General features: G+C 40.7%; 1 protein-coding gene and 1 long non-coding RNA gene across 3 annotated transcripts in view; one reads left to right on the top strand and one right to left on the bottom strand.

The window, feature by feature from the left end:
* Window positions 1-24,337, bottom strand: part of KANK1 (KN motif and ankyrin repeat domains 1) — a 213,963-nt gene that overhangs the window by 63,730 nt on the left and 125,896 nt on the right. For both annotated transcript variants that reach the window (XM_070480399.1, XM_070480400.1), the window contains exon 3: window positions 503-622. In XM_070480399.1, coding sequence (XP_070336500.1) covers window positions 503-539 — 37 coding nt within the window. In that variant the 5' untranslated portion in view covers window positions 540-622. The remainder of the gene's footprint in view (window positions 1-502; window positions 623-24,337) is intronic.
* Window positions 4,897-11,971, top strand: LOC139039418 (uncharacterized). The gene is made up of 2 exons (XR_011492680.1): window positions 4,897-5,045; window positions 10,025-11,971. It is a non-coding gene; the product is annotated as an uncharacterized lncRNA (long non-coding RNA).

Genomic DNA, 24,337 nt, shown 5'->3' with positions numbered 1-24,337 from the left:
TCTATAGCTTACTGTATATTTCTTTTTGGATAAATTAAAGAATGAATATACCCTTCTCTTATCCCACTCCCCCACGGTTGGGCAAAATCAAACAAAAGCTGCTTGGGAATGGATACTAAGGGTTGGTTTTAAGCATTCAGCCTCATCTCCTCTCTCATTGTTTGATCCCTCATAAAGAAGTGCAAGAGAAGTATACATTATTGTTGCATTAGCATTCAGGATTTTACATTTATCTTTCAACACTCCGATAGAGTTACCTTAGATAATAATTTACTTAACTGATTTTTGTACATAAAAACTCTAAAGATAAAAGCAGATTCTGCAAGAGATTAAACAACAACAAAAACTTTAATGGACAGAAACTGCTTTGAAATTCTAGTTATCTAGGCAACTTATCATTATTTACCCATTATTTAAAAAGAAGCAATGTTAGTCTGAGCAAAGACACACACTAATGCACACACACACACATATACACACACACTCCAGAACATGGGGTTACCTGAGGCAGAGCCGTTAACCTTTGTGGTATGAGCCATGCTGGCTTGAATCCAATGACAGATCCAGAAAGGAGTGAGGAGTCATGCAAATTTTATGCATCAAGTTCCCAGATGCATTCAACCTGAAACAATAAAGAGAGCCCCATCAAAATGGGTCATTTAAAAATACGTATAACACCAAATCTTAGCCTTCTGTTTACAAAGATGACTGCTAATGGACAGAGCAAATCAGAAAAGTGGAGAGAGACACCTGAGGAGCAAGGTGGTGACTGCCTTGTATCTGGCCACTGGATGTCCAGATGCTTACAGATGCTCCCGTGAGCTGGGGCTGCAAGCAGGTCCCTAAACACAACACTTCTATGGGAGATAAAATAGGTTCTCCAGAAATGTGACTTTTTGAGGAAGGTGTCCTTCAAATATAAATATGTATCATTTCACAAACTATTTCTGGTTTTTAAACTCATCTTACTTTCCAAATTTTGATTCCACAGCTTCATTTTCTCAATTGCAATTTCAAAGCAGTTGTTGCACCAAATGTTCACATTTTTAAAAAAAGATTAATTTCATGTGAGTTCTCTTGTGAGATCTCAAGTTTTTCACTGATCCAGTCTTTTAAAACATAAATCTCATCCAGGCAGTCCTCGTCTTAAAAAAAAAATCTGCTCCGTTCTGTTGGATAAACTTCAAATGACTTAGCATGACATGCAGTTTTGAAACATCAGGGTTTATGTCAGGCAACATATTTCTTATGTTATATTGATTTTCTACTTTAAAGTTAACTGAGATTACTACAAGACATTACAATCACAAAATTTAAAACAAAAAGAAAAAAAGCCCACTGCTCCAACCTTTGCTTCCGCAAATGCCTTTTGAAAAATATTGGCAAGGAAAGCAACGAGGGTACAGACAGGAATATTCCATTTCTTCCATTGTGCCCAAATTCTCACTCTAGACCAACAAAATCTGAAGAAATTGAGCTTAACAAATTCCAAGCTGAGAGATAAAGTGAAAATTGAGAAACCGATATAAGCTCTCCCAAACAGGAAAATTCTAAAATAATAACATATCCATGTATCCTGTATCCTAATGCAGCTATTGATGTCATTTAAGAGCTTTTAATAATACAGTAAAATACTCAAAGTATGTTGATTTAAAAAACTATTCTGTCATAACCCATTTTGTTAAAAATACATATGTACATATTTATACATCTATTTAAAACAATTATAAATAAATACACCAAAACATTCATTGTGGTTTGCCCTTCAGTGATGCAATTATCCATGATTTTAGCTCCTTCATTACTTTTGTAATAGTAATTATTTATAAAAGAGACATTAGATACTTCCTGTCAACTTGGTTTTGTTTGCTTTAAAATCAACTGGAGAAAGAAAAAAGCATTTTAAAATGCTATGCAAAAGGAAACTATCAAGTCACGGTCATGGAGATGGTAAGAGGTCAGAAATATAAGTAAACAAAAAGGAAGGAAAGGGGAGTCGGCTAACCCCTTTGATCACACGGGGTGAGAATTCCTTACTGCTTAGCTGGGGATCTTTTCTTCACGGTCTGAATGGGTCTGCGCTATGGTCAAAGCTGACTACTGTGAAAGCAGCTCAGTGCACTCTGAAGGACCTTCTACAGGCTGCTTCTGACAGGCGTGCTCCCTGGTGTGGCTTTTCCAGCTACGGCTGAGTACTGCTCAGCTTGCCTGCAGAGACTCAATTCTCACTCTTCCACTGGCAGGCCTCCCAGCTCCCTGCTGGTCCCCAGTTTCTATCTGGCAGCTCACCAAGAGGACAGGACAGCTCTAATTTCTCTGACTATGTGGTCATCACCTGACATTCTGTTGGAAAGAGGCCCTGGTTCAGGTCCATGGCACTGAACTTGGAGAGTTGGAGCTAGGCAAATCAAAAGGCAGGCTTTAGGGATAAGAGTGAGCATTATGTCTGACAAATGTAGCTTTGTTAATAAAATAAGGTGGGGACTGGGAGAACTGAAGGAGGAGTGGGGTGACAAGGGGGCAAAAGGAAGAAGCCCAGCTTCTGGGATTATTCAAGCAATTATACTTTTAAAAGCCAATAATAGCAAAAACTGTTTACTGGTCTCAGTCGAGCCCCGTCTGTGTGTGTGTGTGTGTGTGTGTGTGTGTGTGTATTCTTCCTTCATAATGGCTTGTAAATACCATCACTCTTAAACTCTTAAGAGGGAAAACTGAAGGCAAGAAGAAACATGCTGCTTGTGTTATGGGTGAATGAAGTATGTGTCAAAGTATTTGGATGGATATGTGCCCAGAATCTTCCGAGTCAAGCTTCATAAACTTTGGTCCAAGGTCCTCTCCTGTTCTTGAACATCTTTCACCTGGCAGAAGATCTTTGTCTCATATCCAAATTGGTCTCTCCCACCCTCCCCCAAACTGAACAATAAAATCAAAATGAGGAGGAAACCTCAAATTAGGAATCACACGCATATCACTGGTAAAATAACAAGACATGCCTGTCACTGGGTGTGGATCCTGGCAGTGTCTGTGCAGAAACAAGTTTTATATTGTGTTATCGATCTTTCCCATTTATTGTTCATGTCTGACAGGTGGCTTCAAATTGTGAGGACTTGGTCTTCTTAATGATACGCAGATTCTTATTTCAGTGCATTGTATAAACCATGAAAGGTTTGGCCGTGATCCACTCTCTGTTACAGATCAATAAACTGCTTCTTTTCTCTGTCAGAGAAGATTGCAAACCAGTAAATCTTAAGTAGTACAACAGTGGCTTTGTTTTGCTGGCTAAGAAAAAGCACTTCTTTCAACGGATTTAGAAAAACACATCCACAGAGAAAATAATTTGCCTTCTTGCCTATTTATTTATAGAGACTGATTTGTGTTGAAGAACAGCTCCCCAAGTATGGTGCTGAAAACAATGTAGATGCATGAATTAACCTCGTAGATACATTAGTTTAATATGAAACAGATATGAAAAAGAGCTCACTTGATGTTTCATAAGAACATCAATGAAAACAAATAAGCAAAATTGAAATTTGATGTGTACTCTGAGCCAGTATTGCCAACCAGTCAAATGCCAATGCCCTGGTTACAACCAAGATTATGATGGTGATGGTGACAACACTGATGACAATGCTGATGACCACCAGTGCTGATCAAGTGCTTACATTAGTTACTGAAATCTAAAACGTCATCTACTCTAAAGTGTACTGTTAAGTGCCATTGGTTAAAAAAAGATGTTGCTAATTAAATGCTAATAAAATGCTCCTAAAAATTACATTAATTGTAAGATATATCCTCATTTGAGAAGTGTTAAAATGTGCACCTTGAAATTGGTGAAATAATGTTATCTTTAAGGCACTTTAAAAGAACTTAACAGTTATTACACTAATTAAACCTTACAACAATCCTATGAAGTACCAATATCCTCTCTCTACATTTTACAGACAGGAATCTGAGGTTTAGAATTTGCTGAGGTCACATAGCTGGTAAATGAAAGAGCTACGTTTCAGAGCTAAGCAATCCACCTACAACTCATATGCCATGTTTTGCGATTAGTGACTTAAGAGTGACAGCATGACTGCCTTAAGAAGTAAGAACTCATATGCATAGAGTGAAGTCCCTTTCAAGGAGTTACCTAAGGGATGTATATGCTTACTGCAAGGATGCTTTGTTTTAACTCCTTTTAGGTAGAAAGTTATGTTTCAGAATTTTATGTAATAATGGTTTAGAGGCAATTACATTTCAAACTTTATTCTTTCAGATTAAATGTTTAAGAGCTTGAGGAGGTACCTCCTCAATATACCATGGTATACTCAATATACCATGACACAGAGGGTATATTTTAGCACTTAATGGTCATAATCTCTTCCAGACTCTATAAGATAACAATCTTGATTATTAATCTTGATTCATTAGACTTTGCCATGAATGCCATTTGACTCTTTCAAAAAATTCAGTGCTTAAGAAATTTTCCACCACTGAGAACGTGTGGGAGATTCTCAATGGAACTGTAGGAGTTTAAAAAATGGACAGGATAAGAGTAGTATAACTGGAATAAGAAACTTGCTGCTCAGAATGACAATGATGAAAGGGGAAAGAACCATTTTGATGCGCAAGTTCTAGAATGTCTTTTATAACATATTTTTTTTTATAATTTATAAAGTTACAGAAGCAATATAAAGAATTTGACTTAAAATCTGGAAAAGACAAAACATGCCAAAAAAATGACAATTTACTATCTGACAATCCTAATGTTGTCATTGTTACCACCTGAGACTCTTTTCAACATATTGACTATATGCATTTTAATTACCTCAATGTGTTTTTAAAGACCTACACGATCCTAGAATCTGAACCAGTCACTATTTTGTTTCCACTTCAGAGACATAAGATAAACTATCTTATGTCGGCGGCTGCACGGCGCAGGAGCTACCCCACATCCAAGGTCAGGGGTGGCGGCCATAAGGAGATACCTACCACACGTCCAAGGTAAGGAGCAGTGGCTGCGCTTTGCTGGAGCAGCCGTGAAGAGATGCCCCACGTCCAAGGTAAGAGAAACCCAAGTAAGACGGTAGGCGCTGAGAGAGGGCATCAGAGGGCAGACAGACTGAAACCACAATCACAGACAATTAGCCAATCTGATCACATGGGCCACAGACTTGTCTAACTCAATGAAACTAAGCCATGCCTGGTGGGGCCACCCAAGACAGATGGGTCACGGTAGAAAGGTCTGACAGAATGTGGTCCACTGGAAAAGGGAATGGCAAACCACTTCAGTATTCTTGCCTTGAGAACCCCATGAACAGTATGAAAAGGCAAAATGACAGGACACTGAAAGATGAACTCCCCAGGTCGGTGCCCAATATGCTACTGGAGACCAGTCGAGAAATAACTTCAGAAAGAATGAAGAAGAAAAAAAAAAAAAGAATGAAGAGATGAAGCCAAAGCAAAAACAACACCCGGTTGTGGATGTGACTGGTGACAGAAGCAGGGTTTGATGGTGTAAAGAGCAATATTGCACAGGAACCTGGAATGTTAGGTCCATGAATCAAGGCAAATTGAAAGTGGTCAAACAGGGAATGGCAAGAGTTAACGTCGACATTCTAGGAATCAGCGAACTCAGAAGGACTGGAATGGGGGAACTTAACTCAGATGACCATTGTATCTATTACTGTGGGCAGAAATCCCTTAGAAGAAATGGAGTAGCCATCACAGTCAACAAAAGAGTCCGAAATGCGGTACTTGGCTACAATCTCAAAAATGACAGAATGATCTCTGTTTGTTTCCAAAGCAAACCATTCAATATCACAGTAATCCAAGTCTGTGCCCCGACCAGTAACACTGAAGAAGCTGAAGTTGAATGATTCTATGAAGACCTACAAGACCTTTTAGAACTAACACCCCCCAAAAATGTCCTTTTCATTTTCAAATGTCATTTCATATAGGGGACTGGAATGCAAAAGTAGGAAGTCAAGAAACACCTGGAGTAACAGGCAAATTTGGCCTTGGGGTACAAAATGAAGCAGGGCAAAGGCTAGTAGACTTTTGCCAAGAGAACACACTGGTCATAGCAAACACCCTCTTCAAACAGCACAAGAGAAGACTCTACACATGGACATCACCAGATGGTCCACACCGAAATCAGATTGATTATATTTTTTGCAGCCAAAGATGGAGAAGTTCTATACAGTCAGCAAAAACAAGACCAGATGCTGACTGTGGCTCAGATCATGAACTCCTTATTGCCAAATTCAGACTTAAATTGAAGAAAGTAGGGAAAACCAATAGACCATTCAGGTATGAATCAAACCCCTTCTGATTATACAGTAGAAGTGAGAAATAGATTTAAGGGACTAAATCTGATAGAGTACCTGATGAGCTATGGACGGAGGTTCGTGACATTCTACAGAAAGCAGGGATCAAGACCATCCCCAAGAAAAAGGAATGCAAAAAAGCAAAATGGCTGTTTGAGGAGGCCTTACAAATAGCTGTGAAAAGAAGAGAAGGGAAAAGCAAAGGAGAAAAAGAAAGATACACCCATTTGAATGCAGACTTCCAAAGAATAGCAAGGAGAGATAAGAAAGCCTTCCTCAGCGATCAATGCAAAGAAATAGACGGAAACAACAGAAGGGGAAAGACTAGAGATCTCTTCAAGAAAATGAGAGATACCAAAGGACTATTTCATGCAAAAATGGGCTCAATAAAGGACAGAAATGGTATGGACCTAACAGAAGCAGAAGATATGAAGAAGAGGTGGCAAGAATACACAGAAGAACTGTACAAAAAAGATATTCACAACCCAGATAATCATGATGGTGTGATCACTCACCTAGTGCCAGACATCCTGGAATGTGAAGTCAAGTGGGCCTTACGAAGCAACACTACAAACAAAGCTAGTGGAGGTAATGGAATTCCAGTTGAGCTATTTCAAATCCTAAAAGATGATGCTGTGAAAGTGCTGCATCAATATGTCAGCAAATTTGGAAAACTCAGCAGTGACCACAGGATCTGGAAAAGGTCAGTTTTCATTCCAATCCCAAAGAAAGGCAATGCCAAAGAATGCTCAAACTACCACACAATTGCACTCATCTCACACACTAGTAAAGTAATGTTCAAAATTCTTCACGGAAGGCTTCAGCAATATGTGAACTGAGAACTTCCAGATGTTCAAGCTTGTTTTAGAAAAGGCAAAGGAACCAGAGATCAAATTGCCAACATCTGCTGGATCATCAAAAAAGCAAGAGAGTTCCAGAAAAACATCTATTTCTGCTTTATTGACTATGCTGAAGCCTTTGACTGTGTGGATCACAAGAAACTGGAAAATTCTGAAAGAGATGGGAATACCAGACCACCTGACCTGCCTCTTGAGAAACCTGTATGCAGGTCAGGAAGCAACAGTTAGAACTGGACATGAAACAACAGACTGGTTCCAAATAGGAAAAGGAATATGTCAAGGCTGTATATTGTCACCCTGCTTACTTTACTTATATGCAGAGTGCATTATGAGAAATGCTGGGCTGGAAGAAGCACAAGCTGGAATCAAGATTGCCGGGAGAAATATCAATAACCTCAGATATGCAGATGACAGCACCCTTATGGCAGAAAGTGAAGAACTACTAAAGAGCCTCTTGATGAAAGTGAAAGAGGAGAGTGAAAAAGTTGGCTTAACATTCAGAAAACTAAGATCATGGCATCTGGTCCCGTCACTTCATGGCAAATAGATGGAGAAACAGTGGAAACAGTGGCTGACTTTATTTTGGGGGGCTCCAAAATCACTGCAGATGGTGACTGTAGCCATGAAATTAAAAGACGCTTATTCCTTGGAAGGAAAGTTATGACCAACTTAGATAGCATATTAAAAAGCAGAGACATTACTTTGTCAACAAAGGTCCGTCTAGTCAAGGCTATGGTTTTTCCAGTAGTCATGTATGGATGTGAGAGTTGAACTATAAAGAGGGCTGAGCAACTAAGAATTGATGCTTTTGAACTGTGGTGTTGGAGATGACTCTTGAGAGTCTTGGACTGCAAGGAGATCCAACCAGTCTATCCTACAGGAGATGAGTCTTGAGTGTTCATTGGAAGGACTGACGTTGAAGCTGAAACTCTAATACTTTGGCCACCTGATGCGAAGAGCTGACTCATTCAAAAAGACCCTGATGCTGGGAAAGATTCAGGGCAGGAGAAGAAGGGGATGACAGAGGATGAGATGGTTGGACGGCATCACCGACTCAATGGGCATGAGTCTGGGTGGACTCTGGGAGTTGGTGATGGACAGGGAGGCCTGGCGTGCTGCAGTTCATGGGGTCGCAAAGTTTGGACATGACTGAGCAACTGAACTGAACTGAACCTGCTAAGATTTGCCTCTTTAGGTACAAAAGTGGACATGGATACATCCATCTCTCTCACAGACTCTCTCCCATCTACATCACGAAAGTGCATCAGCATCTTTCCAAGAGTATGCATGAGGAAACGCCAGCAGTGAGGAGGTTAACACCATCTGGAGCCTGCAGACGCCTCACAGCCCTGCATGGCTCTTTTCCAGCTGGGCTGCTGGGAACCACACAGTCCCTCAACACTTAGAAGTAACGGTGGCAAATTTTCTTTCCAGGAAATGCCTGTGATGGACGTTTATCAGCTCCTAATCTAGGCTAAAACCAGGTACTTCTCTGTAAAAAAAAAAAGAGTAAAGGACAGCCTGGAGAAGAGTAGACAAATGAAAATTAGAATTATTAAAGTTTTTTAAAAGCTTACCACCTTCACATTTTTTACTTTAGAGGGAAGTAATGTTATGACTCAGGACAGGCATGTGAAATGGTATTTATTGACTGCACTGGTTCACCTCTAATGGGTTTAGGGAAAACAGACCATAGCAGAATCCTAAACCTTGATGTTATAAATAGTCTATATTAGTGAAGCCTTGCTCTTTAGCAAGCATCTCTCCTGGTGGTAGATTATAAGTTAAAGTATCAGTGCTTTTGCTTAGTCAAATATTAAAAAATTAAACCAGTTACTGATAGAATTAGTTTGGAACAGTTTGAAAGGCTTTTCCTTCATTTCCTATTTAAATTATTTAAAATGTGCAGTTCTTTATTTACTGCTGTAGCAGACATTTTCCCTTTACTTCCTTCTGGATTCTTATGTGATAGTCTCTGTAATTACTTTTAAATTGATCAATATTGTTAATAACAAGTTCAAGGGTACCTGGACTAAATAAAAGGGGATCACAACACATTCTTAGATTCTTATCTTCCAAAGAGTAGGTTTCCAAGTGTGGTTCCCAGACCAGAAGCAAAGCATGACCTTCTGGGACCTACTTAGAAATGCAAAGTCTCAGGCCACTCCAGACCTCCTGAATCATCAGCTCCAGGGTGGACCTTAAGTCAAGGAGGACTTTAAAGCTAATTAGTAACATAATATAAATGATCTTAGTTTTAAGTAGTCTGCTTAGGCATTTTACTATCTTTAATGAGACGTAGGTCAGGGCTTCTTCAGTTATAATATCACGGGGAAAGGACACTGGATCTGGACCTTCCAGGAATGGTTTATTCAGACCAGTCCTTTGATCTTAATTTTCAAAAAAATTTTTATTTTCTAATCTTTAGAGCAGAAAGGTTCTGCCATGCTACACAGAAACTTCTCAGATATTCTTGTATTTTCGCCAGAAGAAACAAGTTTATTTAAGGGAAACTTAAAAGAGGTCAAGTGCCTAGATCAGAAGGTACTTTATAATTTGCTGCCTGACAAAAGTTCCTCAAAAGTTAAAATTGTGCTATCAATACAGCATATGCACTTCAACTGAAAACGATTATGGGAAAAGCTGGAACCAGAAACCGAATCCAGAGATGTAAAAAGACAGCACTAGCATCTACTGTACCTCATTCACAGTCAAGTTCAAGTTGCTCTAAACAGGCCATTCAAGCTATTCCAGTAAGGCTGGAATACTGCTTTCCTTCAGATGAAATAAATCTCATTTATACTTTTATCTTTTTAATACAGACTCAAAACATTCTCTATTTTATTGTTTCAGGCTTTCCAGCTGGGACAAGCAGACTGCTTTCATGACTGTGCAAAAATCTAGCTGATGTTCATCTACCCATGCTTGAGGGCAAATTCTAGTTTACGCACGGTGGGGGCGTTGGCATCACCATGGAGATTTCATTTAAAACTGGGAAATGGCTGAGAATCCCTGTTTCCTGCTGGTGTTCCATTCTATGGAGGGATGCTCCGGGTATCAGCAGTGTGGTGACAGCCTGACTGGTCTCAGGTCACACCCAGGAGGAAGATCTTTGTCCTCTTGTCAGCACGGGAACTGTGGACTCCTGGGGTTATTCCCACCAATTTCAAATGGGGAGAAGTCATAGATGCTCCTGTCAGTGCCAATTCAGAAGCCATCAATCACCTAACACTTCTGCCACATTCAGCTGGGAAATGCAACAGGCCAAGGGAAGCCGACTCCATGACAAAGACTTAAAACCCTTTCTCCTCATTTAAGGTCCTGCCTCTTCCTTCTTGAGCATCTCCATTCCTCCTTCTAAAAGACTCTGACAGCAATGTCTCAACTCCATCACGATAGGAAAAGTAACAGAGCATGGAACCTGCCAGAGAAAAGGTTTCACCCCTCACCCAGGGCAGAAAGGTTGGGCTCAGGCCAAAACCAAACTGAAGCCATGTACCAAAAAGTCTGGCTCACAAAGTGTGCAATCTAGCAGCACTTTGCAGCCAAATACCATCAGCTTCTGAAATGAGGGCCTTGGGGCATTAATGAACATTTAGGTTTCTGGGTGATAATACCAGTTGGGCAGAGTCTGAGACAATGAGGTAGAGAGCGAGATCCCAAATTCAGAAAGACAGGGAACAATGAGATCCAGACTTGGGGGGACAAAAGGCCTGATAGTATATGTCTATCATACTAAAGCAAAGTTAATTCACAAACATTTGAAACTACAGATAGTATTAGAGAGAAACAAAAACAAAAAAAAATTTCTAGCCATCAAGGGAAAAGAAAAGTTCATTAATGGCACAATAGCTTTATTTTTAATTTAAAATGTCTGGCAACTGTGTTTCTATTTGTTCTACACTATTTAAAAAAAAAATAACGCTTGTGTTGATGGACATTTACATGTGTTGGTCAATATTTTCTAAGCCCCTTGCTACTCAAAGTGTGGTACCCAGGTCAAGAGCAGCAGCATCTGTGTGACTTCTTAAAAAAAGTAGAATCTTGGACCCCGCTGAAGACATACTGAATCAGAATCTGCATCCTAAGAAGCAACCCTGGTGATTCGCACACACACTGATGTGGGAGAGGCACTGGCTTAGCCCTATCTTACCCATCAGGCCTTATGTTTCTGAATAGGTTACCTTGTATCCCAAGGGACCCACAGCAGTGGTTCACACTCTTGGCTGGTCACTGGAGTTACTATACAGGTCCAAGTAACATGACTGGTAATTATATGGTGATATGGTGTTAATTATGGTAATAATTATCTATGAAGTACTCTGTGGGGTTTGGGGCCCAGACAGAAGTATTTTTTAAGGAGAGCTTCCCTGGTGGCTCAGAGGATAAAGCGTCTGCCTGTGATGCAGGAGACCCGGTTCAATCCCTGGGTTGGGAAGATCCCCTGGAGAAGGAAATGGCAACCCACTCCAGTATTCTTGCCTGGAGAATCCTATGGACAGAGGAGCATGGCGGGCTATAGTCCATGGGGTCGCAAAGAGTCAGACGCGACTGAGCGACTTCACTTTCACTAGGCGATGCCAATGTGCTATGTTTGAGTCACTGGTCTATTTAAGTGGTTCTCAAAGTGTGACCCCGGACCAGCTAAATTACCAGGGAACTTCACAGAAATGCACATTTCTTTCTTCCTACCCTCCTTCCAGCCCCCTGCTTTACTCACAGTCATACACACGTGCATGCACCAAGACTGTAACTGTCTTTACAGAAAGAGAACTCAATAAAACCTCAGAGTTGTCAGAAGACAGGTGTTCTAGTGTCTCTTTTACACAATTTATTAAACACCTGAAATAAAAATATGTTTTATAAAGATGGCATAAAAATCACTTTAAAATGAGAATGAAGACAGATAGATACATGTCTAGAGGCTGAGGGGATCATAGGGTCAAACATGCAATGGATGGGGGAACCGTGGCTGAATGGTAGGTAAATTCTACTGTCCCCTGGTGATCTGCAGGGTGTTTACCTAATAGCAATAGTAGTTCCCCAAGTCTGAAAATGCAGCATCCCAACACTCCCCAGAGATTCTGCTTCAGTGAGTCTGGAATGGAGTTGAAATGTATATCCTTCACACACATCCAAGTGATTCCTGTTATCAGAAAAGGTTGGAAAACACACTGCCTTATAGACTCCTACTCCCTAGGTCACTGTTTATCAAAGTGTGGCCCTGGACCACCCATGCCAGCATCACCTGGGAACAAGAAATGCATATCCTTGGGCCCCACCGAATCAGAAAGTCTTCAGGTGGGTCCAGTGGTCAGCATGTTCACAACTCCTCCAGCTAATGTGAAAATCATGGCACCAGGCTATTTTCAAAACTCTAAAGTATTATAAGTGGAAACTGCCTGCTCTTTTTCAGACACGTAGGTTTTGGTGAGAAGTTCTAGCCTCATCTGGGGCCCTGTCTGTGTCTTTCTCATGGAAGGGACTGTCCTCTTCCAAAGAACAGCATGAAAAAACACACTGAAGACAGTCTTTGGTTGTCATCATAAGTTATTCACCTGGACAGGAACAGAGCAGAGTGCACTGCTAGAATGAAAGCAGTTACGCTAGTATGGTAGGAGATTTTAAAAATATAAAATTTCACTTTTATTGGAAAGACAAATCCAGCAGTAACAGGAAACAAAACAAGTGGCTAATGCTGTGAAATGGCGGGATCTTCCTAGTTCCTGTCTTTTCTTTCTCTCTTTCCAGACTGGTGTTCTCTTAAGAAACACGTTTAATGCATATATGTGGAATTTAGAAAGATCGTAATGATGACCCTATATGCAAGATAGCAAAAGAGACACAGATATAAAGAACAGACTTTTGGACGCTGTGGGAGAAGGCGAGGGTGGGATGATTTGAGAGAACAGCACTGAAACATGTTATTACCATATGTGAAATAGATCACCAGTCCAAGTTCGATAGGTGAAACAGGGTACTCAAAGCCAGTATACTGGGACAACCCAGAGGGATGGGATGGGGAGGGAGCTGGGAGGGGGTTTCGGGATGTACACCCATGGCTGATTCATGTCAATGTATGGTAAAAACCACCACAATATTGTAAAGTAATTAGTCTCCAATTAAAATAAATAAATAAATTTTAAAAAAAGAAACAAGTTTAACGCAAAGCTATGAAAACCAGTTCATAGTCTCACTGTGTTCAAAAGCAAGAGAACTTACTTGAAAACGTAGGGAACACAAGATAACATTGACAATAAAGCAAAAAGTCTCAGAGGGCTTTTGAAACCCCTAAGCCAAATGCAAAGTTTTGTGGTTTCTAACAAACCTACATTGTTCAAGAGAGAGGTTCTGAGGCTTTATGAGGCATCCCAAAGAGGCCAGGACCCAAGGAAAGTCAAGAAGCCCTAAATTTTCATATATTTCACAGGACACAGATCTGGACAAAAGGTCTAACAAGCTAATGTCCTAAGTTACAAGAGAAAACTGATCCCCTTACCTGGGAACCTCTTTTCCTCTGGCCTTTAAAGCTGCTTGTGAGAACTGGAGACTCATCCACAGCAGCAGAATTTGGGCATAAGCAATACAGCAGTCCAAGACAAGGAGCCTGGGAACTGTGTCTTCATCTCGACTTGGCCTCGAAATGGGCTATGAGAAAGTTACTTACACACTCTAGACCTCCAGTTCTTCATAGCTGGACTTGGACAGCCCTACAGACACTTACAGACCTGACAGACATTCAGTAATTCTGTTCTTCTAAATCCTGGACCCAAAGGGGCAGGTGAGGCTCCCCAGGGCTGATATTGCCAGACAAGGTAAGGCTGTAGGGGACCTTGTGCATAGGTCAGCAGGACAGGGATCTCGTCTCACAGGCCCCCACAGCCTCCCAAGTTCTTCCTGGCACAGCAAAGGCCAGTCAAAGAACTCCTGCCAATCAACATCAAAGGGTTGCTGCAACAGCAGGGCTCTCATTTCTCCTCCAATTCAGTCCCAGAGTGGCTGCTTTTTTCTACAACTTTCAAATTAAGTTATCTTTACCCTCCTCAATGTAGTAGTACTAAATTTCCAACAATAGAAGTTTGAGAAAGAGGAAAATCAGCTGTAATTTCATTACTATCAACATTTTGCTATATAGCTTCCCAATTCTTCTCTGTGCTCACATACACATGGGTGTACTTTTATATTTTTCTCCAAATATGTTACTTTTTAAATTTTAACATTATTGCCATCTTTTACAGGTTCAGTTCAGTTACTCAGTCATGTCCAACTCTTTGTGACCGCATGGACTACAGCACACCAGGCCTCCCTGTCCATCACCAACTCCTGGGGTTTACTCAAACTCATACCCATTGAGTCAGTGATGCCATCCAACCATCTAATCCTCTGTCGTCCCCTTCTCCTCCTGCTTTCAATCTTTCCCAGCATCAGGGTCTTTTCAAATGAGTCAGCTCTTTGCATCAGGTGGCCAAAGTATTGGAGTTTCAGCTTCAACATCAGTCCTTCCAATCAATATTCAACACTCATTTCCTTAAGGATTGACTGGTTGGATCTCCTGGCAGTTCAAGGGACTCTCAAGGGTCTTCTCCAACACCACAGTTCAAAAACATCAATTTTTCGGTGCTCAACTTTCTTTAGAGTCCAACTCTCACAACCATACGTGAATACTGGAAAAACCATAGCCTTGACTAGACGGACCTTTGTCGGCAAAGTAATGTCTCTGCTTTTTTTTTTTTTAATTTTTTTGCATTTGCCTAGACTACCTTTGTATTTTTTTCATTTATTTTTATTAGTTGGAGGCTAATTACTTTACAATATTGTAGTGGTTTTTGTCATACATTGACATGAATCAGCCATGGATTTACATGTATTCCCCATCCCGATCCTCCCTCCCACCTCCCTCTCTACCCGATCCCTCTGGGTCTTCCCAGTGCACCAGGCCCAAGCACTTGTCTCATGCATCCAACCTGGGCTGGTTATCTGTTTCACCCTAGATAATATACATGTTTCGATGCTGTTCTCTCGAAACCTCCCACCCTCGCCTTCTCCCACAGAGTCCACAAGTCTGTTCTGTACATCTGTGTCTCTTTTTCTGTTTTGCATATAGGGTTATCGTTACCATATTTCTAAAGTCCATATATATGTGTTAGTATACTGTAATGGTCTTTATCTTTCTGGCTTACTTCACTCTGTATAATGGGCTCCAGTTTCATCCATCTCATTAGAACTGATTCAAATGAATTCTTTTTAATGGCTGAGTAATATTCCATGGTGTATATGTACCACTGCTTCCTTATCCATTCGTCTGCTGATGGGCTTCTAGGTTGCTTCCATGTCCTGGCTATTATAAACAGTGCTGTGATGAACATTGGGGTGTACATGTATCTTTCAGATCTGGTTTCCTCAGTGTGTATGCCCAGAAGTGGTATTGCTGGGTCATATGGCAGCTCTATTTCCAGTTTTTAAAGAAATCTCCACACTGTTTTCCATAGCGGCTGTACTAGTTTGCATTCCCACCAACAGTGTAAGAGGGTTCCCTTTTCTACACACCCTCTCCAACATTTATTGCTTGTAGACTTTTGGATAGCAGCCATCCTGACTGGCGTGTAATGGTACCTCATTGAGGTTTTGATTTGCATTTCTCTGATAATGAGTGATGTTGAGCATCTTTTCATGTGTTTGTTAGCCATCTGTATGTCTTCTTTGGAGAAATGTCTGTTTAGTTCTTTGGCCTATTTTTTGATTGGGTCATTTATTTTTCTGGAATTGAGCTGCAGGAGTTGCCTGTATATTTTTGAGATTAGTCCTTTGTCTGCTGCTTCGTTTGCTATTATTTTTTCCCAATCTGAGGGCTGTCTTTTCACCTTGCTTATAGTTTCCTTTGTTGTGCAAAAGCTTTTAAGTTTCATTAGGTCCCATTTGTTTATTTTTGCTTTTATTTCCAATATTCTGGGAGGTGGGTCATAGAGGATCCTGCTGTGATTTATGTCGGAGAGTGTTTTGCCATGTCTCTGCTTTTTAATATGTGATCTAGGTTGGTCATAACTTTTCTCCCAAAGAGTAAGGGTATTTTAATTTCATGGCTGCAGTCACCATCTCCAGTGATTTTGGAGCCCCCCAAAATAAAGTCAGCCACTGTTTCCACTGTTTCTCCGTCTATTTCCCATGAAGTGACGGGACCAGATGCCATGATCTTAGTTTTCTGAATGTTGAGCTTTAAGCCAACTTTTTCACTCTCCTCTTTCACTTTCATCAAGAGGCTCTTTAGTAGTTCTTCACTTTCTGCCATAAGGGTGCTGTCATCTGCATATCTGAGGTTATTGATATTTCTCCTGGCAATCTTGATTCCAGCTTGTGCTTCATCCAGCCCAGTGTTTCTCATGATGTACTCTGCATATAAGTAAAGTAAGCAGGGTGACAATATACAGCCTTAACATATTCCTTTTCCTATTTGGAACCAGTCTGTTGTTCCACATCCAGTTCTAACTGTTGCTTCCTGACCTGCATACAGATTTCTCAGGAGGCAGGTCAGGTGTTCTGGTATCCCCATCTCTTGAATTTTCCAGTTTCTTTTGATACACACAGTCAAAGGCTTTGGCTAAGTCAATAAAGCAGAAGTAGATGCTTTTCTGGAACTCCCTTGCTTTTTCAATGATCCAGTGGATGTTGGCAATTTGATCTCTGGTTCCTCTGCCTTTTTGAAATCCAGCTTGAACATCTGGAAGTTCACGTATTGCTGAAGCCTGGCTTGGAGAATTTTGAGCATTACTTTACTAGTGTGTGAGATGAGTGCAAAAGTGTGGTAGTTTGAACATTCTTTGGCATTGCCTTTCTTAGGGACTGGAATGAAAACTGACCTTTTCCAGTCCTGTGGCCTCTGCTGAGTTTTCCAAAATTTGCTGGCATATAGAGTGCAGCACTTTCACAGCATCCTCTTTTAGGATTTGAAATGGCTCAACTGGAATTCCATTACCTCCACTAGCTTTGTTCGTAGTGATGCTTCCTAAGGCCCACTTGACTTTGCTTTCCAGGATGTCTGGCTCCAGGATTAATATCCTGGAGAAGGGAACAGCTACCCACTCCGGTATTCTGGCCCAGAGAATTCCATGGACTGTATGGGGTTGCAGAGTCAAATACGACTGAGTAACTTACACACACACATACACACACACCTATTAATATATCTCTTCTTTTTATACCTGCATAGCATCCTCTTTCATATTTATGCTATATTTGACCTTTATTTTTGAGTATTCAGATTCTGATTTTTTCCTATTACAAACTCTTTGAGGAACATATTTTTACATACAGCTTTGTGTACTTATTCAATAATTTGCTGTGAATCAATTCCAAGAAGTGGATTTGTGAGAAGAAAAGAATGAGCCTGCACATTCTGATGGATAATGTCAGGCTGCCCTGCAGAAAGGTGCCAATTAAAACTCTCACCAAAGATTTGTGGGACAGTCAATGAAACTGGACTCCATGCCGACCTAAGTTTCTTGTTTTCAGTACAGAAACACACCCTCAACTCAATGTATTTAAAATCTCTCGGTACACAGTAATATGTTTTCACTAAGTTTGTATTTAATACAGCAATTTTAGTTGCTCAATATGGAATTCTACGTTCATTCTTCATCCTTGGCTCAGAGTGATTTATCTTTTATAAAACTCAACACTGTCTCTGAGGGTAAATTTATAGAAAAAATGAATTCTTTCATCCAGAAGTCTGAGGATGAGAAATGCCTGACTACCACATGATATGGGTCTTAGTATATAACCAATTAGTCAGAACAGAGATGAGAATAAATTCCAGACTTCTGTCCTAAGACTGAAGGGGTCATGATGTTGAAGGAACACAGTTACGGCTGGACCCAAAGTACCTTCTGGAAAAAATAGTCCTTCCCCCTCTCAGAAGAGGTATCTAATGCACACATATCCCCAAAACAAGTAGATGCTTAAGAGAGAATGCTGGTCAAGACAGTATGGTACTGGCACAAAGACAGAAATATAGATCAATGGAACAGAATAGAAAGCCCAGAGATAAATCCACGAACCTATGGTCACCTTATCTTCGACAAAGGAGGCAAGGATATACAATGGAAAAAGGATAACCTCTTTAACAAGTGGTGCTGGGAAAACTGGTCAACCACCTGTAAAAGAATGAAACTAGAACACTTTCTAACACCATACACAAAAATAAACTCAAAATGGATTAAAGATCTAAATGTAAGACCAGAAACTATCAAACTCCTAGAGGAGAACATAGGCAAAACACTCTCCGACATAAATCACAGCAGGATCCTCTATGACCCACATCCCAGAATTTCAGAAATAAAAGCAAAAATAAACAAATGGGACCTAATGAAACTTAAAAGCTTTTGCACAACAAAGGAAACTATAAGCAAGGTGAAAAGACAGCCCTCAGATTGGGAGAAAATAATAGCAAACGAAGCAACAGACAAAGGATTAATCTCAAAAATATACAAGCAACCCCTCCAGCTCAACTCCAGAAAAATAAATGACCCAATCAAAAAATGGGCCAAAGAACTCAACAGACATTTCTCCAAGGAAGACATACAGATGGCTAACAAACACATGAAAAGATGCTCAACATCACTCATTATCAGAGAAATGCAAATCAAAACCACAATGAGGTACCATTATACGCCAGTCAGGATGGCTGCTATCCAAAAGTCTACAAGCAATAAATGCTGGAGAGGGTGTGTAGAAAAGGGAACCCTCTTACACTGTTGGTGGGAATGCAAATTAGTACAGCCACTATGGAAAACAGTGTGGAGATTTCTTAAAAAGCTGGAAATAGAACTGCCATATGACCCAGCAATCCCACTTCTGGGCATACACACCAAGGAAACCAGATCTGAAAGAGACACGTGCACCCCAATGTTCATCGCAGCACTGTTTATAATAGCCAGGACATGGAAGCAAGCCAGATGCCCATCAGCAGACGAATGGATGAGGAAGCTGTGGTACATATACACCATGGAATATTACTCAGCCATTAAAAAGAATTCATTTGAATCAGTTCTAATGAGATGGATGAAACTGGAGCCCATTATACAGAGCGAAGTAAGCCAGAAAGATAAAGACCATTACAGTATACTAACACATATATATGGATTTTAGAAAGATGATAACGATAACCCTATATGCAAAACAGAAAAAGAGACTCAGATGTACAGAACAGACTTGTGGACTCTGGGAGAAGGCGAGGGTGGGATGTTTCAAGAGAACAGCATTGAAACATGTATATTATCTAGGGTGAAACAGATAACCAGCCCAGGTTGGGTACATGAGACAAGTGCTTGGGCCTGGTGCACTGGGAAGACCCAGAGGGATCGGGTGGAGAGGGAGGTGGGAGGGGGGACTGGGATGGGGAATACATGTAAATCCATGGCTAATTCATTTCAATGTATAACAAAAACTACTGTAATGATGTAAAGTAATTAGCCTCCAACTAATAAAAATAAAAATTAAAAAAAAAAAAAAAGAGAGAATGCTGGTAAAGCAGAGAAGAAAGTTCTAGCTATTGCTGGAACAGTGAGACCAGATTCCTTAAATTACCATTATGGAGCAGAAACATACAGCCAATTACAGGTTAACATAAAAAAAACTTTTGAAGTTATGAAACAAAAGTAGACTTTTTAAAAGAAAGAGAACCAGGAATATGTGGGGGAAATACAAAATTTATATGTACTAACAACATTTATTTTGGAGGTGCACTTGCAGAAATAAAACTATAGTGTTAAAGACACATGTATATTTTATATATAGTGTTGTATGATCATAAAACTCTTAGTTGCTATGCTTTACAACAGAAAGGGCTCTGATAAAACCATCTAAATCCTTCTTTTGTAGATGAAGGACATTTTGTAAAATAACAGAAGTTAAGTAGCCAGAATATAGTCAAACAAACTAGTCAGTAGAGGTCTGTGTCTTTATTTAGAGAAGTTAGGAGAGGAAGGCACATCACAGCTTTTACCTGTGAAAGAGGCAGGAGGGGATGGAACTTTCCTTTTCTGAATTTCCTCTAATTTTCTATTTATTTTCCTAATCTTTTGCTCCCTACTCCTTTCCTCATAACCCTTAACAGATGTAAAAGGAGCCAGTTCCTGGCATTCCAAGCCCATGGAATGTATATTTCTTTATTCTTCTCATTAGCAGGAACACTGGGCCTCTGCACGGGATACCTTAAGGCTTCTTTTTAAGGAGACAGGGAACAGTATTTAAGCCCTAAGTGTCCAGACAGCTCCTCTCGCTCCAACCTCCCACTAAAGCACAGCACCTCCTGACAGGGGCGGGGCTCTCCTGTCTGAGTCACTGTGGTGCAAGAGTGACCTCCAGAGTCAGAGCCCATCTCAGCACTCACGTCCCAACAATTCACGAGACAAGCAGTGGCCGGGTCCCGCAGCACCAGCACCACAAGCGCAGAATCTCAGGCCCTCAGCCCAGACCTACTGCCCAGAATCTGCACTTCAACAAGAGGCCCACATTAAAGCGAGAAGCACTGTTTCAAGGGAGATCTTTGTACCACTTTTGCCTCTCTACAAAGGGAAATGGGGTGGTGGTAAAAGGATCCATTCCACTGATTCTTCTTTATTTTCTGAATTTCCACCTTCACTTTAAAAGTCTTAAATCATACACATTTCTTCAGGCCTCATGAACACAGAGCCCAACCCCAAAGTCCAATACTGCTGTCAACAGATAATGGCAGAGTCATGCATTTGATTTTTTTTAAGGTTTCAAAGGTGTTTACTATTTGTATTTTTTATTTGCTTTGCATTTGCTTTTAAACTAGCAAATTTGCAGTGAACTTGATCAAACTGCCATGTTTTGACGACCCTGGGACTGCATACACTAAAACAGTAAAGTATCCTCTTGATCGATTTTTAAAAAATTGAAGTATAGTTGATTTACAAAGTTGTGTTAGCTTCAGGTGTACTTTTTCAGATTCTTTTCCATTACAAGTTATCACAAGATACTGAATATAGTTCCCTGTGCTATATGCTATATATATATATATATATATGTCCCTGCTGTCTATCTCTCCTTGACTTAAAAAAAATTATTTATTTCTTTAGTTTTGGCTGTGCTGGATCTTTGTTGCTGCACAGGCTTTTTTGCTAGTTACAGCAAGCGGGGGCTACTCTCTAGTTGTGGTGTGCGGGCTTCTCGTGGTGGTTTCTCTTGTTGCGGAGCACGGGCTCTAGGGTGCATGGGCTTCAGCAGTTGTGGCATGTGGCTCAGCAGTTGTGGCTCCCAGACTCTAGAGCACAGGCTCAGTAGTTGTGGCACATGCGTTTAGTTGCTCTGTGGCATATGGGTTCCTCCCGGATCAGGGATTGAACCTGTGTCTCCTGCACTGGCAGGTGGATTCTTCACCACTACCAAGGAAGCCCTTCCCTTGACCTTTATTTAAAAATTCATATTAATGCTGGCGGGAAGAGACAAGGAGTATCATTCCATTATAATAAGGATTGCAAGTAGACACACAAAATGGCACCTTTCTTTTTGTAGAATTCTCTATTTTAGACCTTTCGCTCCAACTTTCTCACTCTGAAAGGGGAGGAGGCTGTGGCAGAGAGGCTGCATCATGGGCCTGTCCCTCTAAGCTGAATCTTTAATCACAACACAAGAGCCATACAGGTGGGGCAGGGGCGATAGACATGTTTTACAACCCCACTGGTTGGCTGCTGTGGGTGAATAATGGTCAAAAACTGGATCAATACCATCTTAATGCATACGTTCACACTGAAGGAAAACCTTGAGGGGCCCTTAGAAGGAATGTCAGCCTTCAAGCTCCAACAAGTCATACCCGAGTGAGAATCTTTCAAGTGCGAAAGCTGCTGTTCTGAGTCTGGGTGAACATACACATGCTCTAGTCCTAACAGCTCACTAGAACCCTGCTGTGATATGAACTGATAATCAGACACAATACAGTGACTTAAATCTCTAAGTTGCATTTCACGATATTACTGGACCAAGTCCACACTCCGAGATCAGTTTCCACAGATCTTTACAATTCCACTAATTTTCTGGTTCCTTCCTCATTTTCTCTTATCAAGGTGGCCATATAACATATGGTCCGGATTGGAACATTTTTAAGTATGCTAAAAGGATAAACAGATGGGATGCTAGGACAACAAGCATAAGCTAAGACTGTCTCAGGAAAACTGGAACATATAATATTCCTACCTGTAAAGAACTAACAGAAACAAAAATGGGGAGGGAAGGGAAAAACAATAAATAGAAACACTGGGAGACTGCTATAAAGATGCTCTAGAAACCAACTACAAAATGGCATCTTATATGTTTCTCACTGCTATGGGGTTCATTCAATACACCCTTATTAATAAGATACAGTAAAAATGCACTATGAGTGCTAACAAAGGCTGATAGTAATGTGTTATGTCAAAAGAAGCTATGTTATTTCCAATAACACTTCACATAAACGCCAATGAAATAATTTTTAGGATGCAAGGCTCCTAACAATACAATCTCAAAACACTCTCCTGGGAATGAATCACATTTGACATGCATTGTTTTCCTCACTTTACCCAGAGTCTCATAACTGGGTTATCTAAATGGTTTCAGGATTAAAATTCTCCCAGCTTCTATTTTCAAACCAAACATGACAACAAACACGTCCACACTTTATAATTTTACAATGCTTTCACATGCATTATCTTAGCTAAGCTTTCCAATAGCTTTGTGAGATACCTTCTCCTGAAACAGATAAGAAAACTAAAGCTCAGAGAAGTGAGCTGCATGCATGACTTACTGTGCAAGTGCAATGATTATGTCACCCTCGTTTTCTGAGTATCTGACACTCAAAGCCTAGGATACCTGGTATTCAAAACTATTTTTAATTAATTAAAACTCCTTTTTTGAATGAATGAGTAAATTCCATAAGAAAAGGAATTGGTCCATATTTATTCCTGCATATACAATCTCACTTTATGACCCAGAGAAGGCAAATCTAGTGCATATACAGAATTTTTTAAAGAATATGGGGATGATCCTAGTAAATAAAGATGAAAGGAACAAAGAATTTACTATTAAGTAGCTAGTATATCTTAAAGGAGAAGGAATATGCAGAAATGGTGATCTCTAATAGGTAGTAGATGGGCTGGATGAAAGTGAAAGTTGCTCAATTGTGTCCAGCTCTCTGTGACCCCACGGACTATACAGTCCATGGAATTCTCCAGGCCAGAAAACTGGAGTGGGTAGCCTTTCCCTTCTCCAGGGGATCTTCCCAACCCAGGGATCGAACCCAGGTATCCCACATTGCAGGCGGATTCTTTACCAGCTGAGCCACCACGGAAGCCCAAGAATACTGGAGTGGGCAGCCTATCCCTTCTCTAGTGGATCTTCCCAACCCAGGAACTGAACTGGGGTCCCCTGCATTGCAGGAGGATTCTTTAAATCCAGAAGGCTGAAATGTACTAGAGCAACTAGATCCTTTAGTTTTCCACCTGATTTCCTTGGACTTCAGTATCAGCGGTATGGATAACACTTTCCCCAAACTACCCACTGAAGGTCTTGGATTGGAGCTGGTGTTTCATGTCTCTGCTATAAGTAAGTACGGGCCAAAAGTGAGGTCCTTCAGCGCCTTTACTATTTGTTCCTTTGAGTCAACAAGGAAAAAGTAGCTTGGAACACTTCATGAGACCCTGGCAAGAACTTTTGCTTCCAACACTTTCCTTTCAGTGTTTTTTCTCACTTGATACCATGGGTGCACACAACTATATTGAGTTTTCTCCTCAAAACCACTCCCTTAAAGCAAATTGGAATGATTTTTTTTTTTTTAAGTGCATGTATGTGTGTATACTCAGTCATGTCCAACTTTTTGCTACTCCATGGACTGTAAGACCTCCAGGTTCCTCTTATTTTCCAGGCAAGACTACTGGAGTGGGTTACCATTTCCTTCTTCAGGGAATCTTCCTGACCCAGGGATCAAACTCGCATCTCCTACATCGGCAGGGGGGTGCATTACCACTGAGCCACCTGAAAGTGAAAGTGTTAGTTGCTCAGTCGTGTTTGACTTTTTGTGACCCCAGGGACTGTGGCCCTCCAGGCTCCTCTGGAATTCTCCAGGCAAGAACACTGGAGTGGGTTGCCATTCCCTACTCCAGCAGATCTTCCCCATCC

This window comes from Odocoileus virginianus, chromosome 18 (assembly GCF_023699985.2).
Source record: "Odocoileus virginianus isolate 20LAN1187 ecotype Illinois chromosome 18, Ovbor_1.2, whole genome shotgun sequence".
In the NCBI taxonomy this organism is placed as follows: domain Eukaryota; kingdom Metazoa; phylum Chordata; class Mammalia; order Artiodactyla; family Cervidae; genus Odocoileus; species Odocoileus virginianus.
Note: the sequence above shows the minus strand (reverse complement) of the source record. Positions and strands in the feature narration are given on the sequence as shown.